Source organism: Chenopodium album, chromosome 21 (genome assembly GCF_948465745.1).
Source record: "Chenopodium album chromosome 21, dcCheAlbu1.1, whole genome shotgun sequence".
NCBI classification, from domain to species: domain Eukaryota; kingdom Viridiplantae; phylum Streptophyta; class Magnoliopsida; order Caryophyllales; family Amaranthaceae; genus Chenopodium; species Chenopodium album.
The window spans coordinates 20,750,179-20,765,521 of NC_137854.1; the positions used below are offsets into that span (position 1 = coordinate 20,750,179).

General features: G+C 36.7%; 1 protein-coding gene across 1 annotated transcript; it reads right to left on the reverse strand.

The window, feature by feature from the left end:
- Nucleotides 1-1,798: 1,798 nt before the first annotated feature.
- On the reverse strand, nucleotides 1,799-8,390 carry LOC145602527 (uncharacterized). Its single transcript, XM_081658719.1, has 3 exons — nucleotides 8,231-8,390; nucleotides 8,031-8,150; nucleotides 1,799-2,090 (listed from the first exon to the last, which is right to left on the reverse strand). Exons 1-3 carry the CDS (start codon nucleotides 8,261-8,263, stop codon nucleotides 1,911-1,913), a joined length of 333 nt encoding a protein of 110 aa, XP_081514845.1. The 5' UTR covers nucleotides 8,264-8,390; the 3' UTR covers nucleotides 1,799-1,910.
- Between the last annotated feature and the right edge of the window lie 6,953 nt (nucleotides 8,391-15,343).

Here is a 15,343-nt window from a genome sequence, read left to right on the forward strand (position 1 = left end):
TATTATTATTATTATTATTATTATTATTATTATTATTATTATTATTATTATTATCCATAATATATGATATGCTTAGTTGAAAAAAAAAATAAAGGAGTACATTTAAATAGATGTGTGAAAATATGAAATATGTAGACAAAGATGTATTTTACATATATATAGGATTATTTATCATTTTTACCGTTGCATATTTACTGATTTTTTTTTTAATTTTTAATTAATTTATTTTTTTAAATTGTCAAACTAGCCGTTAACATACACTACTAAAACTAGCCGTTAAAATTCAAGTTACATTGTTGTTCAATTGTAAAACGTAAAAAGTAAGAAGAAAAGGAGGGGGGGAACCAACAACAAGAGCAGACAAGTGTCAACTTTTATAAAGAAAGGTGTGGGGTCTAATTTTGAGTAGTATGATAGGAGTACTATTCCATATTTGGAGTATGCTCCAAAATACTCCAATTTGGAGTACTTTTGCCATTTTACGCACAATAGGAGTATCCTCCCAAAATGAAGAATATGGGGGTAGAGTACTCCCATTGCAAGTGCTCTAAGGTCTTTGATTGATTCTATCAAATCCATGATTAGTGAGCTAATTGAATATTCTTTGATATCTTTTACCATGCATCTTTCCTTTTTCAACTCTCTTCCTTATTTTGTGTAAGTGATGACAATCTATGTATTCTTTAATTGATCCTTTTACTCTTTTCCTAATTTGTGGGCTGCTAAGAATCTAATTCCTTGAGATGAGTAAATGGTGACTATGTAAATGGAGAATGTGGAATTTGGTTTGTTTGACATTAAAATAATGGGAAAGAATTGACACAAATAACTTTATTAAAATATGGGTGTTTTAAGAGAATAAGAAAGTTTTTGAAACACCTTGGAATACATGAAGATAAATAAGGAAGGGAGTAACATAATTGTTATATATAAGGAGTTGAACTTCTATGTGTAAATGATTAGAATAAGGTAGGGATATACACCTACAGCTACAACTTTAGATGAAGGATATCTTTAAAGTTATATGAAAAACTTTTTAGAATGATTTCTATGGTTCTTACAATCATCAAATCAAACTTGATTATAATTTAAATTTAATCTACCAAATGCAAAGAAGGTCTGTTCCTCTTAAAGTGGGCATTAGTTGTGTCATTCAAGCTCACGTATCGTGCTAGCATGCCTTGTGCTCAAGCGGGCCATGCCTAGAACGAGCCAAGAAAAATTCGTGCTATGTTGGACTCGTGTTGATCATACATAAATGGAGCCTATGGAAAACTCAGTCCGCGTGTCATGTCATACCAACGACTCACCTAATAATATATACTTCTTTTGTTTTCTTTTTAATGCAAATTTTAGTGTGCTTTTTTAGAAGCCGATTAGAGTAGAGAAACGAGCGACATTATCAGAATAATCTGAATGCCAAGATTAGAGAAAGGTTAAGTATTACTTGTATAATTTATTTTTGAATAATTTGTTCGTTTACGTTGCTTTATTTATTCTTCAAAATGTTTGCCTAGGTGTGTTGCATTTAAAAGAAAATAAAGGAAGTATATATTCTGCGTAAATTGGTCAAAAATAAGTGTGCTGGTATGGGTCAGCCCATCATGCTTGTGCCGTATAAGTGACAAATTTTGAAAATGAAGCCCATGCATCGCCCATGGCCCACCTGCATGCCTCTCGTGTTGGGTCAGCCTTATGATAGGCTTGTGTCGGGTCGGGTCATTTTCGTGTCAACCCGACCCATTTCCATATCTAATTCTTTCCTTTTGATATAATAAAAGGAAGCAAAACCAAGCTCCACCTCAAACATATTAATTCATAATTAGTCAATGGAAAATTATGGTTTACAAGGATTACAGAGCTATAGACTATTAATTACATTCTTTTTTCTTAATCCTGTTTCAAATAAATTATGATTTCTGCAGTAAATTTTCAAAGTACAAGTTCAAAATGTGTCTTCCAGTTGATAAAACATCAAGCCTCTTCTCGCTGGGTTCGTATTTCCCCTTTCGGAGTTGATACCTGTGCGTAACGGCTGAGATTGTGTAAGTTTGTCCTTCAATTGTCACACTCTCCCCACACTGAAGGTTCTGTTAGAAGAGAACATAATGACAATGATAAGATGCCACAATACAAGAAATCCAATCATGCACAACATTCATTCATTCATGACAGTCCAAGTATGTGGCTCTAAACACATTTTAAAAAACATGACAGATAAGTATTTTAACTTCTGCTAGTCTACCATTAAAGAAGAAACATATTATTGATGCCTTTTTCATTTACAGATATTCATGCAGAGCTAACTGCAGACAACCCCACCACCCTTCTCCCCTCCCGACCACCCCTGAAAGCGAATTTTCAGACACGACAAATTTTCAAAGAAATTAAGATAACAGACCTAGCTGCTCTTCTCCGCTTAGTCACTGAGGCAGTACCACAAGTCCCATACCAACAAGGCAACAATGACCATAATTTTGGTGATTTAACATTCGATGGCATATCTAAAAAAACAAGTTTAGTAATGTTTGTTGATTGCGTAGGGCGGCAGGGGCAATGCCGGCAATCCATCTTGATGAAGAAGACAACTCCTCTAACACCTCAAATAGGTATAGGAGTAACAACTCCAGGAATTACAATAATGCTCAGACTTCAATAATTGGTCATCGAATAAGGGCTTGGGGAAGGAAGGGACCAAACTACCGAATTTATTAAGATACCAATCATGAAGCTCTCTCACCAAGAATGAAGAAGCACACAAATAAACCATTTTTACATGTATGCATTTCTCACATGTCCAATTTCTTTGACATTGTCCTTTTCCATGCAGTGTATCCATACTCATCCATCTCCATTTCAATGCAATTTAGTGCTAAACTAACCCCACGTGTCATTGTAAAACCTCCTCCCCATTGAACGTTTAAACTCGAGAAGATTTTGTAAGGAAATTTATCTCTCCCCATTTCTAAATAAATCCAAATTCAACTATCTTTTCTTCTTTTGTTAAGAAAGAAGATCCTAATCATAATGGTCTCTTGTTTAACGGATTGTAGCAAATAGTGCTCTGATTCAACACAACTTGAGAAATAAGGCTCATCGCTTTCCACTTAGAATAGGTTTTTTTAGAGTGATAACTGAAAACCAGGTCTCGACTCTCGAATAAGCCTAATCAAGGAAATTTTAATTTGAGAAAACTCTGCTCTTTGCTGAAAGAATTTATATGACTCAAGCACATTGCCTTTTTGCTGCTCTCAGAGAAATAGCTCCTTAACTTCGGGAGAAGAATTGCCCGATGACAAGTGTTTGATACATGACGGTGTCAAAATCAGAAGTCTTGGCCTTAACCCCTAAGTAAAAGATTACTTGCACCCTTTCTTTCTTCAACATAAGTTACTAGGAAGTAAAGGTGCACTGTCAAAGCACCAAAAACCAACAGCTTTCATATCCATACCAGTGTCTTCGATCAATAAGAGCTCAATCCCAAGTTTGAGGAGTTTCATGTCTGATAATCTCAGTTTCACAAAATAAGTTAGACTATTGAATTTGTAATTTTTCTTCAAAATGATTTTGTGTACTTGCTTGACATGTAGAGGTACCGATCTCCAGAATATAGTTAAATAAGTCACCAAGACTTACCAAGGAAATGGAAATGTTCCTCTTACCGAGTGAAGTACCAATGTAGACATCACAGTGAGAACTTGTATTGCATTCTCATGCCCCTATTCCCCAAGTTCGCTATGATATGAGAGAGGATATCATCATTCATCTTACCAATAAAAAATAAAAACAAAAACAAAGATATTCCTTTAGCATTGCATACTTCAAGATCTATACTATGGGGCTGCTATAGCACATAATAAGCAACATTTTGCTCCCTTTTGTGCTTTCAACTTCTGTGTATAGTAAAACTTGGCAACATTAATAATTAAATTACCATTACACGAGCAACAGACCTTCATCGTCTAAACTAAGAATCATTACTCCATGTAAAAGTGGACTAGGATCAGGATTTTACTAGAAGCTAATAATACAAAACAGCACACTGCACACCAGTCATGAAATTCAAGAATATGTCCCACAAAGGCTCCCCAAGAAAAAGATCAAAGGGTGACAAAATGTCACTTTCTCGATTACAGAACAGAGAGTATTTTGGGTAATACACTATCCCACTACAAAACCGATGAAATAGAAAAACAAGCAGCCCTCTAAGAATTAATTACTAAAAAACAAAAAAAATTGGTTTGCAAAACTCCCAAATAAGCAAGAAGACGCCTTCTGGCATCTGGACCTATCATAGTGTTGAAAAGTCCAGTACTCCGCAATAGAAAGCAAAACACTAAGCATGGATAAACCAGAAAATCCTCTTTATATCCAGTCGTACTAGTGGTAAGTATCAGAGCTTGGAGGGACTAGCAAAAGTAACAATACTAATATCCAATTAGGCAAGTAACTGAAGCCTAATGAAAAATGCAACAATTTGAAATCATAAAATTAGATATCAAGCAACACAGCCTTACAGTAGCAAAACATCAACTTGCATGTTCTAAAAAATCCTTTAAAAAGCCTTATTAACTCCTAATAATTGAAAGTTTTCCCCAATAAAGTTTTAGTGTAAAAGTCGAGAATTGAGACTATGGTCCCGCATATCGCAAAACAATGTCCATAACAATCTTTACTCATCATACTTATCTCATAAGATTATTCAAGTTTAACATCCTAAGAACATAGGGTTGAAATCTCAAATATCTGCTATACAGTTATTTTTGTGGGTTTTATTTTTATTTTTATTTTTATTTTTATTTTATTAATAATTTCTAGTCCTTAATCTCATCTTCATTGAAATAATTCACTACAAGAAATATTGACGTAGTAGAAAATCATAAGTTAAGAGGACAAGGGTGTATGTTTGTCACTTAAAGAAAAAGCTTCTTAACTATAAACTAGGACATGGACAGAAACAGCTGCTTCAAAATATCTTTTATATGTTTCAGGTAGAGGAAACCTCCTAGTAAGCTAAACCAAAAAAAAAAAAAAAAAAGGTTATAAGCATTTGGAATTTGCAGTTTAATAGTCATTCGTAGATTACTACTTGTACTTAAAGAGAAACAAACAAAATTCAATAAAATCTCCCATTATTTTCATAAGGAGCCAACCTGGCTTGCACTAACAGAGGTGACAATTAAAAATGCAAGTTCATAAGAGATCGTAAGTAATATGGCAAGATTCATCAATCATATCAGTAATATCAGCTTTTTGTCACAAATCAGCCTTATTGACTCCACAGCATTTGTACATAATGGTTCTTCATGTGTATGTCGTTTAAATCTGGACTAATCACATATTTTCTTTCCCCACCCAATTTCACAGACCCTCATAATAAACTATGAAAAAACAACTATAATTTGTATGGATAACAAAGAAGGAAGGAAAGGAAGGGAAGAGAAAGGGAGGGAAAAGGTGTGCTCCATTTTCCCTCCAAATCTCTTTAATTTTAAAGGGATAATGCTTATTAAAGAGAGAGGGAAAATGGATCCTCCCTCTCCTTCCCCTTCCTTCCTCCAATCCTTTACCCAAACAAGAGAAATTGTCCTCCCTCTCTCTTCCCTTCTTTTCTTTTCATTTCCTTCCATCCAAACAAAAGAAAAGATGAAAGTATGAATCTACTATAGGTGATTAACCATCAATCCAAGTCATTGAATAACTCGTGTATAGCGTACCATTTATTTCATTCTTCAGCATCGCTTCTATGATCCACCACTCCCTTAATCATTGCCAACCTTACTCTAAGTGAATTGATGCCAAGGCATGCCTTAGCCCTTAGTTTTCCCACAACTCACAAAATATTACTGCACATTCCAGATCCAGGGACATCTTAATAGTCAACTGTTTTCTCCTTGAAGAAAAGGTATCTATCTTAACATCTTTAGTTCATCAAAGGACAAGAAGTTCAATAGTTTACTTATAGTGTAGAAGCCACTTTTACTTAAGATCTGTCCCAAAGCACCCTAGAAAGTCCAACAAGTATTATACCAATTACCAAGCTGTGAGAAATAGGTTCCAAAAGGCTTTACCTGCACAACTAGAATCTCTTCTTCTTCCATGACTTAGAAGTTTAAAGTACTAGACGGATGTATAATGTCTCTGAAAAGCGTTATTAATCCGATTAATTTAGTTTATGTTACAATAAGAACAAATTTCTATCTCATCTTATTCACTCTTTCACGCAAGAGAATAAAATTAACCTAAATCAAAGTTCAATGGCACAGAAACAAACCAGGTTGTAATACTCGGTACAGGAAAGGAAAAGGAAAAGAAAAAAAAAAAAAAAAAGACACCCCTAGCAGTGGGGACAAAGAAAACACACATTCTAGCCAATTTGCACATTAAAATTTGAGAGATCGGATAATAACAGTGCCATTACATAAAATGGGTGGCAATTATTCTGTCAACGAGCGTACCTATCTAAGATAGCTTTCATAAACCTCTTCCGGCTCCTAACAAAGTGTTGTAATGGAAATAAATATTGAATAATTTTGACTTGTGTTATTAACCATTTCATGCAATAGAAAAGGTTAATTCAAAGCAATAACAGTGTTTTGATTCTTTGAATGTCAAGGATAACGATCGATTCAGATCTCCTTTTGCAATTCAATATAATAATAGAACACATGAATTTCGCTTATCTTTGACCTTCATCTATCCTAATTCAGCACTCATTTAAGCCATAAAGGCTTCAGTACATCATCTAACTAGTAGAGATAGGGTGATTATAACTTCATAATAAAAGTAAAATAAAGCATAACTTATTATCAATCTATTACCGATTGAAAGACTAACCCACCTTAAACAATTTGAAGATGTCTCTTTATTTATCTTAAGAATCTGAGTGTCTTGCTAGCCAATAACCATGTTTTGCAACATAAGCACAAGTCTCCCTGACCGAGTGTCAATAAATGGGGATAGGGCAAGGGCGCAAGGCTCTCACTGATTCTAGAGGACAAAAGACTATGAATATCTGGATTTCTTTAGATTCATTAGAAGAATCTCACTGAAGAGTTCAGTGCCAAAATACACACCCATCAACAATACCCAATACCGATAACAAAACTGCAGCTGCAGCCCTGCCATCCTTTCCCCTGTACTCCACACATCCCAAGCCATGCCCTATCCTTGTTGCCAGCGCCCATAACAACAAACAAACCCTTGCACAAACACAGCAGCAGCCCTAGTCTAACCTTCAATCGCACTCGCAAGCACCCACAATGCTGCTGCAACCCACCAGCAGCCATGTGTCTCCCTCGTCATCTCCTTGCTGCACATTTGCATAAACAGCCCACACCAACATTGCAGCCTAAACACAGCTCTTTCTCACAGTCTCACGCAAAAACCAATCCTGCCTCACCTTGCTGCACCTTATACTTGCTACCTTCCCTCACTAACAGCAAAACAACAGCAACAATACAGAGCCACTCCCTTGCTGCTACCTGCACCTCGACTCGCCTCACCTCACCTCATGCACATGGAGCAACACATAGCAACAACAGTGAAGCAACAGTAATAGCTAGCCCTTGCACAACCACTCGTGCAGTTTGCAATATAGAACTATGAAACTAAAGGTAAAGGGATAAAACTACAGGTCATTTTAGCATCATGCAATCACCTATAAATTAACAACTAAGCCCCTAAAGCTGACTCAATGACTCATAGTACATTATCTAAAGCAGGATTTGATAACCACATTGAGTTCAAGATCAATTATACGCAGTACTTCAAAAAGGACATTATATCATTGACACTTCATACAACATCAGTATCTGCTATGAACAGCACTGTAGAAAATAAGGAAATACCAACATCAAGGGTTCAATCACCAGAATATAGTCTTTGAATCTGTTCATTGCATCATTTCAAATTAAAATACCCAAAAAAAAAAAAAAAAACAAAAAAATCACTGGAAATTGAGGAATGAAGGCAGTAAGCAAAAAACCCATTTGAAAAAATGCAGAAAAAAAGAAGAAAATATAACTTACAGGAGCAAAGCAACGGATACCAAGATGTTTGGGAGGTGGGGTGATTTCAATAACTTTATAGGCTTGCTTTTGATCTCTTTCTCTTTCTCTTTTCTTGCAAACTATTAATGGAGCCTGTACCTGGAATTCACAGATAAATCAATGAGAATCTCTAACAATTTCATTGGAAGGAGTTCAATTCAATTAGCTAAAGCTCAGACCTTCTGCAATGGAGCTAAGCTGGACCACCTCATTCTGTTAGGATTCCAGGAAATAATCAATCCGTTTGGGTAGAAAGGTGAATGCTGGAAAGCCACAGAAAATGGTAAAATGTCTCGTTTATTTTAGAAGCCTCAAAGGGGGGACACAAGGAAATTGGTAAATGTCTTAGAAATCAACACATACTCTGTAGGCACTGTAGCTCTCATCCATAATGAACGGACACTCGTAGGTAAGGTCGAGGGTTGTCAATTCGGGAAACCAAATAGAGTTTAGATTGATCCAAGACGGTCAAGTCCGTTTGGATTAAGGTTACCCTTTTAACCCGCCTCGATTTTGGTCAATCAAAATATGTCAAGTCATGGTTTGGTTTGGGTTAGGACAAGTTCAAGATCGATTCATATTCAGTTCGGATAAATTCGAAATTTAGACTAAATACGGTCCTTGAACTTTTGTATTATGCTCACTTTTAGTCCCTAAAAGAGTTTTTGTGCTGTTTTAGTCCCTCCACCACCTTTGTGGGTGTTTGTCAGCCAAAAGTTGAGGGACCTTGCTGACTAAGCAATAGTTTAGGGACCTTGAGTCAGCAAAAAAAGTTTAGAGATGTTGAGTCATCAATTTATTAGAAAGTTTAGGGACGTTGACAAAGAAAAAAGTTTAGGGACCTCAGTTATTAATGTTCCAACAATTACATCAACTGAACAACATTTTTGCTGAATCAAAAAACTAGCCGTTAACAAATTTCAGGCTTATAAATATTCGAAGTTCAAAACAAAAAAAAAAGCTGTTGAACATCAAAATAATTTTTGCTCCACAAAAGTGCTTCCATTGAATCAAGAACTCAACTCCAGGTACTTGTAATCAGAAAGGGTAAATCTTTTTTAATTACTGTTCATTCTGTTAGGTATATATGCATACAAATAATGTGTTAATGAATTTTGATTTTTTAGATGTCTTCCTACAGCACAGGTTCTAGTGGCAGTGGGGGTAGAAGGTGTCATTGTGGTTTACCTGTGTCAAGATCAAGGTCTTGGACAAGCAGGCAGGAGATTCTATGCATGCCCTGATTATGATGTTGAGACCAACAGAAAAGTGGCAGAGGGATGTCATCTTAGGGCTACTTGAAGACAAAAAATGTTGTCTAATGAAGTCAAGGAGCTTAAGAAGATGGTTAATGAGGCAAACACATATGCAAGAAAAAGTGACCTCAGAGTGTGTTATGCTAAAAATGAGAAGACCTAGACTTTCTGTTTGTGTTAAGTATGAGTTGTGGGTTATATTTGCAGTTGCTACATGTTTTATTTGCTTGGTGTGTTATTAGAAACATGGCCTACTAAATGTAATTGCTGGACTTATCAACCAATGTAATTGTAAGACTTAATATTAATAATAAAAGTAATGAAGTTACCTCATTTGTTGTTGTCTCTAAATTGCACTTGCTTTGTCTTAGCTAAGTGTTGCAAGGCTTGTGATGAAATTGTATTTGATTGAGATGATGCTTCTAGTTGTGATTGAGAGAAGGTATAGTCTTGGGAGAAGGAATACACAGTCTGTTCTCCTGCATAATCAGAGTAAAAAGCAGCTCCTCTTGACTGTCTTGGCATTGATTGAGTTAATGGCTGAAATCATTCACATCAGTGCATTGATTAGCACACTAGCACAATAACAGTTTTAAATAGGATGCGCGTTGGAAAGAGCGTCCATACCTAGGTAAATTAATGGAGTTAGACAATAATTTTACCATGTTCAAAACCTACTTTGTTTCCCTAACACCAAAACCCTAGAAATTTCTCAAAAAATTACACCCAAAAAACCAAAATTCTCACAATCAGCCACAAGAAACCAAACACACATGCAACAAAACAGATGATGACAACACAAACAACAAAAAGAAACCACCTTTACAGCAAAATTCGCCCAAAATCATACATTTACAGTCGAATTAAAGAAGAAGAAGACAAAAACAAAGAATGTACCTTGAGTAGATTGCAGCTGGTCCAACTTAGCTTTTTTAGACTCCCGTTCACAATCACACTCCCACATTAATGGCTAAGTAGAATGGCGAATTTTTTTTTTTTTGAGTTTGAAAGAGAAAGAGGAGCTCTGTTTTTATGGAAAAGAGGAAATGATGATGTGAGGGGTAACCAATGAGGGGAAAGGGTAATATAAAGGCAAAACCCTTTACACTTCTCCCGCTAATATCAGACAGGGTAATGATGTATTACGTTTCCAAAAGTTCAGCTGAGTAAAATTTTTTTGTCTTAATTCTATTACGTATCAAAACGACGCGTTTCAGTAATTACCCCATCCCTTTTGCCACGTGTGAAGATCTCGTCCTTACACTTTTCTTGCTCATGTCCGTAAAAAATTTTAGCTTGCTGAAGAAGCTTCAATGTAAAAAATATTAAAATAACAAATTCTGACTCAAAGTCCCTAATTAAACTTTTGATGACTCAACATTCCTAAAGTTTTTTTGCTGACTCAAGGTCCCTACACTATTGCTTAGTCAGCAAGGTCCCTCAACTTTTGGCTGACAAACACCCACAAAGGTGGTTGAGGGACTAAAACAGCACAAAAACTTTTTTAGGGACTAAAAGTGAGCATAATACAAAAGTTCAGGGACCGTATTTAGTCTTTACTCGATAAATTCGTATTAAGTTCAAAATGGATTCACTGGGTTAATTTTGGATCAGATGACTTTGGGTTGGGTTGATTCTGGTTCAGTTGATTTCGATTCGGTTCAATTTGGTTAGCATAAGATTGATTCTGTATAAGGTCAATTCCAATTTATATTCTTTTCGAGTATGGCTAAATTTGGGTTAAGATGGCCAAATAATATATAATATTTAAATAAAGTCATTTTTAGGCTATAGTTATTATTGAGTAATTACCTTAATTTAGGTCACTATCAAGTCATTCATGTGTCATTTTTATATTGCGTCATTAGCACTTACGGAGTGTTTTTTTTTTTTTTACAACCGCAAAACACAAAACAACTAAGTGACAAAGCTATAAAGACTAATTCTACAAGTGTTGGCTGGATCGTGGGCCTTACCCACCTGGTCCCTACCTACCTTCCAAACAACACACGTCCTAAACGTAGAGGCCAACTTCTGGATATCCCTGATAGTCAACAAAATGCTGACGTCCGCTGACTGCTGATCGCCAAGAATATGAACTAAATTTGCAGAATCAGAAAGCAATAATATACGAGGAAAACCTTTTGATGTCGCCCATCTTACATCCATTAAGCAAGCAAGAGCCTTCGCATGTAAAGTAGACACCGCTTTACAAAAGTGACCTCCCCCGTCTTGGAAATTATTACCATCTAAGGAGAAAGCCCATCCTATCCCTGCATTTCCAGTACTTTTAATCCAAGAACCATCAAAAAGAATTATTACTCCTTGCGTTGTGATTGGAATGTGGATTAGATTATAGAGCTCTCCCCAAAGAAGTGTAGGAAAACCCCGGAGGTCTAGTATTCGCATTGTCTGACTCACGGGAATATCTACCCTGTTTATCGCAGAAAATGTCAAGCTCTGCCATAGCCCTACCCAGATGTTGCAGCCGTACATCTCCATCACCATCTTCCCCTCGGAAGACCCGGCCATTCCTGGTTATCCATAGGCACCATAGGGTCACTATCGTCTCAGTGATCCTATCGTTATGAATGCCATCCTCGCTATAAAAGAGCAGGATATAAGTCTGAATCCATTGTCGCAAAGGAGTAGATTCAGCAAGATTTAAGTTGAAAATGAAAGAACAGTTGTTCCACACGAACGGTGCCACTTCACACTCTCTAGATAGATGTAGGATATCCTCTTTCTTCTCTTCACAGAGATCACATCCGATCTGTACAGGAATCCCCCTGTGGTGAAGGTTGGCTTTGACTTTCAACCCATTCAAAAGCAATTTTCAAAGCAAGAGACTCCATTTTGGAGGAATATTTAACCTCTAAAGAATCTTCCACACCTCCTTATACTCCGTATGATAAGACTCCTTGGCTTTCAGCCCATGCAGAAAAGCATACCCCGTTTTAGTTGTGTACCTCCCTGACTTATGATGAGGCTAATATAATAAATCTTCATTTTGGTCATTGGACAATTTCATGCTTAAGATTTCCCTAGCGCTTTACCACTCAAATCTTATTCTTACTAATGAGATATTCCATCTTTTAGGCCCGCTAAGCAGAAACTCACTTACAAGACCTATACCCACACCCCTCAAAGGTTGGTTGGACGCCGTAACCGGCACCTTTCCATTGACCCATTTCATATTAGCAAACTTGATCTTTTCCCCGGAACCGACCTTCCAGGCAAAACCTTCCACCAAACTGTTAGCCACTGAGAACAAACCTCACCTTCCCTAAGAAGGCGAAGGACCTAGATTTAAACCCTTCCGACTTGTGGTTAGGGGGCTAACCCCTTTTTGATATAGATTCCTTGAGGCCAACAGTTGAGGATTGCAGTGCATTCTCTAGACTTGCCTGAATAACATTGCGTCGTTTAAAGTACTCATCGATCTAATTCCCAAACCACCCATCCCCTTTGGAAGATGAAGAATATCCTTCTTTATCCAATGCATACCCTTTTCCCCATTTGAGGCCCAAAAGAATCTTGCGATGATGGAGTCAATCGCATTTTCCGTAGAAGCCGATAGCTTAAAACATTTCATCACATGGGAAGAATTACTGATAAGGACAGAGTTGATCAGAACGTGTTTAGCCGATTGGGAGATCCTGGCTGAACTCCACTACAAAATTTTTTAAGCAACCTTATCAACCAGAAATCGAAAATTATCGCTCTTTTACTTGTGAAATCAATAGGTGCCCCCAAATGAGTCCCCAAATTGTCTTTCTGTTCCATTTTCATGATCTCTTTGAAGCATTGTCGCTCTTGATTTGTGGTTGACGGACTGAAAGGTATGAAAGATTTTTGAAGATTAAGTTGTTGTCCCGACACCTTTTCAAAGAAGATCAGCTACGTGGCCGCAACAGGAAGTCGTGTAAAGAAGATCATCGCATCATCTGCAAAAAACAAATGAGAGATGGATGGAGAGCATCTCATAACTTTTATCCCTTTGATCAAATTAATGTCTTCCGCAAGCATAAGCATTCGTGACAAATTATCCATACAAAAAAGGAACAGGTAAGTAGATAGAGGATCTCCCTGACGAAGACCACACTCGGGCTTAAAATACTCCGTAACCCTTCCATTTACCAAAGACTTGTACGAAACTGTAGTAATGCACTGCTCCACCCACTGTATCCACTGGTCAGGGAAACCATAAGCCTTCAAAATTTTGAGAATAAAGATCCAACTAACTCGATCATAGGCCTTTGACATATCAATCTTTAAAGCAACCATTGGTGCCTTAATTCTTGTGCCTAAGATAACATGAATAAGCTCTTGGCTAAGCAAAATGTTGTCTTCCATATATCGACCCGGGACGAAAGCATGTTGAAATTCCGTAATCATGGATGGAAAAGATCCTTTCATTCTGTTCACCGTACCATGCATTTCGTAATGCATTTATAAATCATGTTGCATAGACTATTAGGGCGGAAATGAGCTGCAACCTCTGGATGATCAACTTTTGGCAGCATAACTAAGAGGGAGGCATTAAGCTCCTTCAACAAGAAACTAGTGTCAAAGAAATGCTGAACAGCCTCAATAACTGATTTTCCGACTAAATCCCAATGAACATGAAAAAATTCAGCTATGATATCATCCGGCCCTGGGGACTTGAGATGATGAATAGAAAAAATCGCCTTCCAAATTTCCTGACCAGTAAACGGTCTAACCAGGTTCCTCGCCTCTGATTCTTCTAATTGAGGAAAAACCATCTCACGGAAAAGCAAATCAATATCATCCTCTATCGGACTACTAGTCACCAAACTTGGGACAAAAACGTTTTTCAGAGAATCTTGAATTAAGTTGGCGATATCATCGTTCCACTCACCATCATCATTTTTAAGGGTTAGAATTTCCTTCCTTTTTTGTCTCTACTTAACCCTATTGAAGAGAGTCGTAGAAGACATATCACCTTGTCTCACCCACTTATCTTTAAATCTTTGCTGCCAATAATGGAAATCCAATTTGCATTTAAGGATAATGTCATTTACCCCTTTAACATACTCCTCCCCTTCCTCGACTAATAAGACTGCGTCTAGTTTTCTCATTATATTAGTTCTTGTTTAAACCCAAATTAGAATCGAATTATAAATGATTTATCATACTTATATATGTGAGATGATAAGTAATAAACTAATGAGAGATTGATAGATGATAGCCAGTTACTAGTACTCTCAAATTTCAAACCTAAACCGAACTGATTAAAAACCGTTTTTTGAAACCGAAAACTGACCCGAACCGAATTTTAGTAAACTCGAAACCGAACCAATCGGAGTAACATTGATCCGTTTAAGAACCGAACATTTCCTCCCTCCTATGTTGCGAGTAAAAAGTAACGGAGGGAGTATTATAATTTGACCGGCACATAATTTTACGCAATTAAAATGACTTAAATAAAAAAAGAGATAAGTAAGGTAGTTAAAGTATTAAAAATCGTAAAAGAAAGACAGTGGGTACCATATATGATAAGTGTAACACTTAATAAAATATAGAGGGAGTATCACCGTCTCCATCCATTCTCTACATGCATAGTAACTCTTTAGTTGTTTTAACTTGTTAATGTTAATTAAGAATGTTGTAAAGTACTATCCCGTCAAAAAAAAAGAAGTTGTAAAGTATTAGGTAAGGAGAGTGATTTTTATTATCTGGAGTAGGGAAATCAGATGCATGCAATCCTATAACGACACAATGCATTGGTGGATTAATGGTGTATAGGATAGCTCCCGCTAAACTATCGCCCATCCCCCATGGTGCGCACTCACTGCCGAGAAAGCAATCAAAGGAGGGCTCACTAGCCCGGCAGACCAGGCTAAATTCTCCACGTAGGAGATAGTACGCCTATAAATAGAGGGTAAAGTACAACGGAAAGGAGGTAAGATACTCAAATTATTATACTGCATCTTTCTAAGTACACTTTCTCTCTCTAAACACTGATATGAAATAACCAAGGAAAGACAAGTAAAAGGGAGGAGAAATCAAGTA

What these genes read in the sequence shown, in the direction of transcription:
- LOC145602527 (XM_081658719.1), bottom strand. Translation starts at nt 8,263, where the DNA reads ATGAGGTGGTCCAGCTTAGCTCCATTGCAGAAG. An exon ending in GCTTAGCTCCATTGCAGAAG is followed by an intron (nt 8,151 to 8,230) that starts GTCTGAGCTTTA and finishes TGTGAATTCCAG; the next exon opens with GTACAGGCTCCATTAATAGT. An exon ending in GTATCCGTTGCTTTGCTCCT is followed by an intron (nt 2,091 to 8,030) that starts GTAAGTTATATT and finishes CTCTTCTAACAG; the next exon opens with AACCTTCAGTGTGGGGAGAG.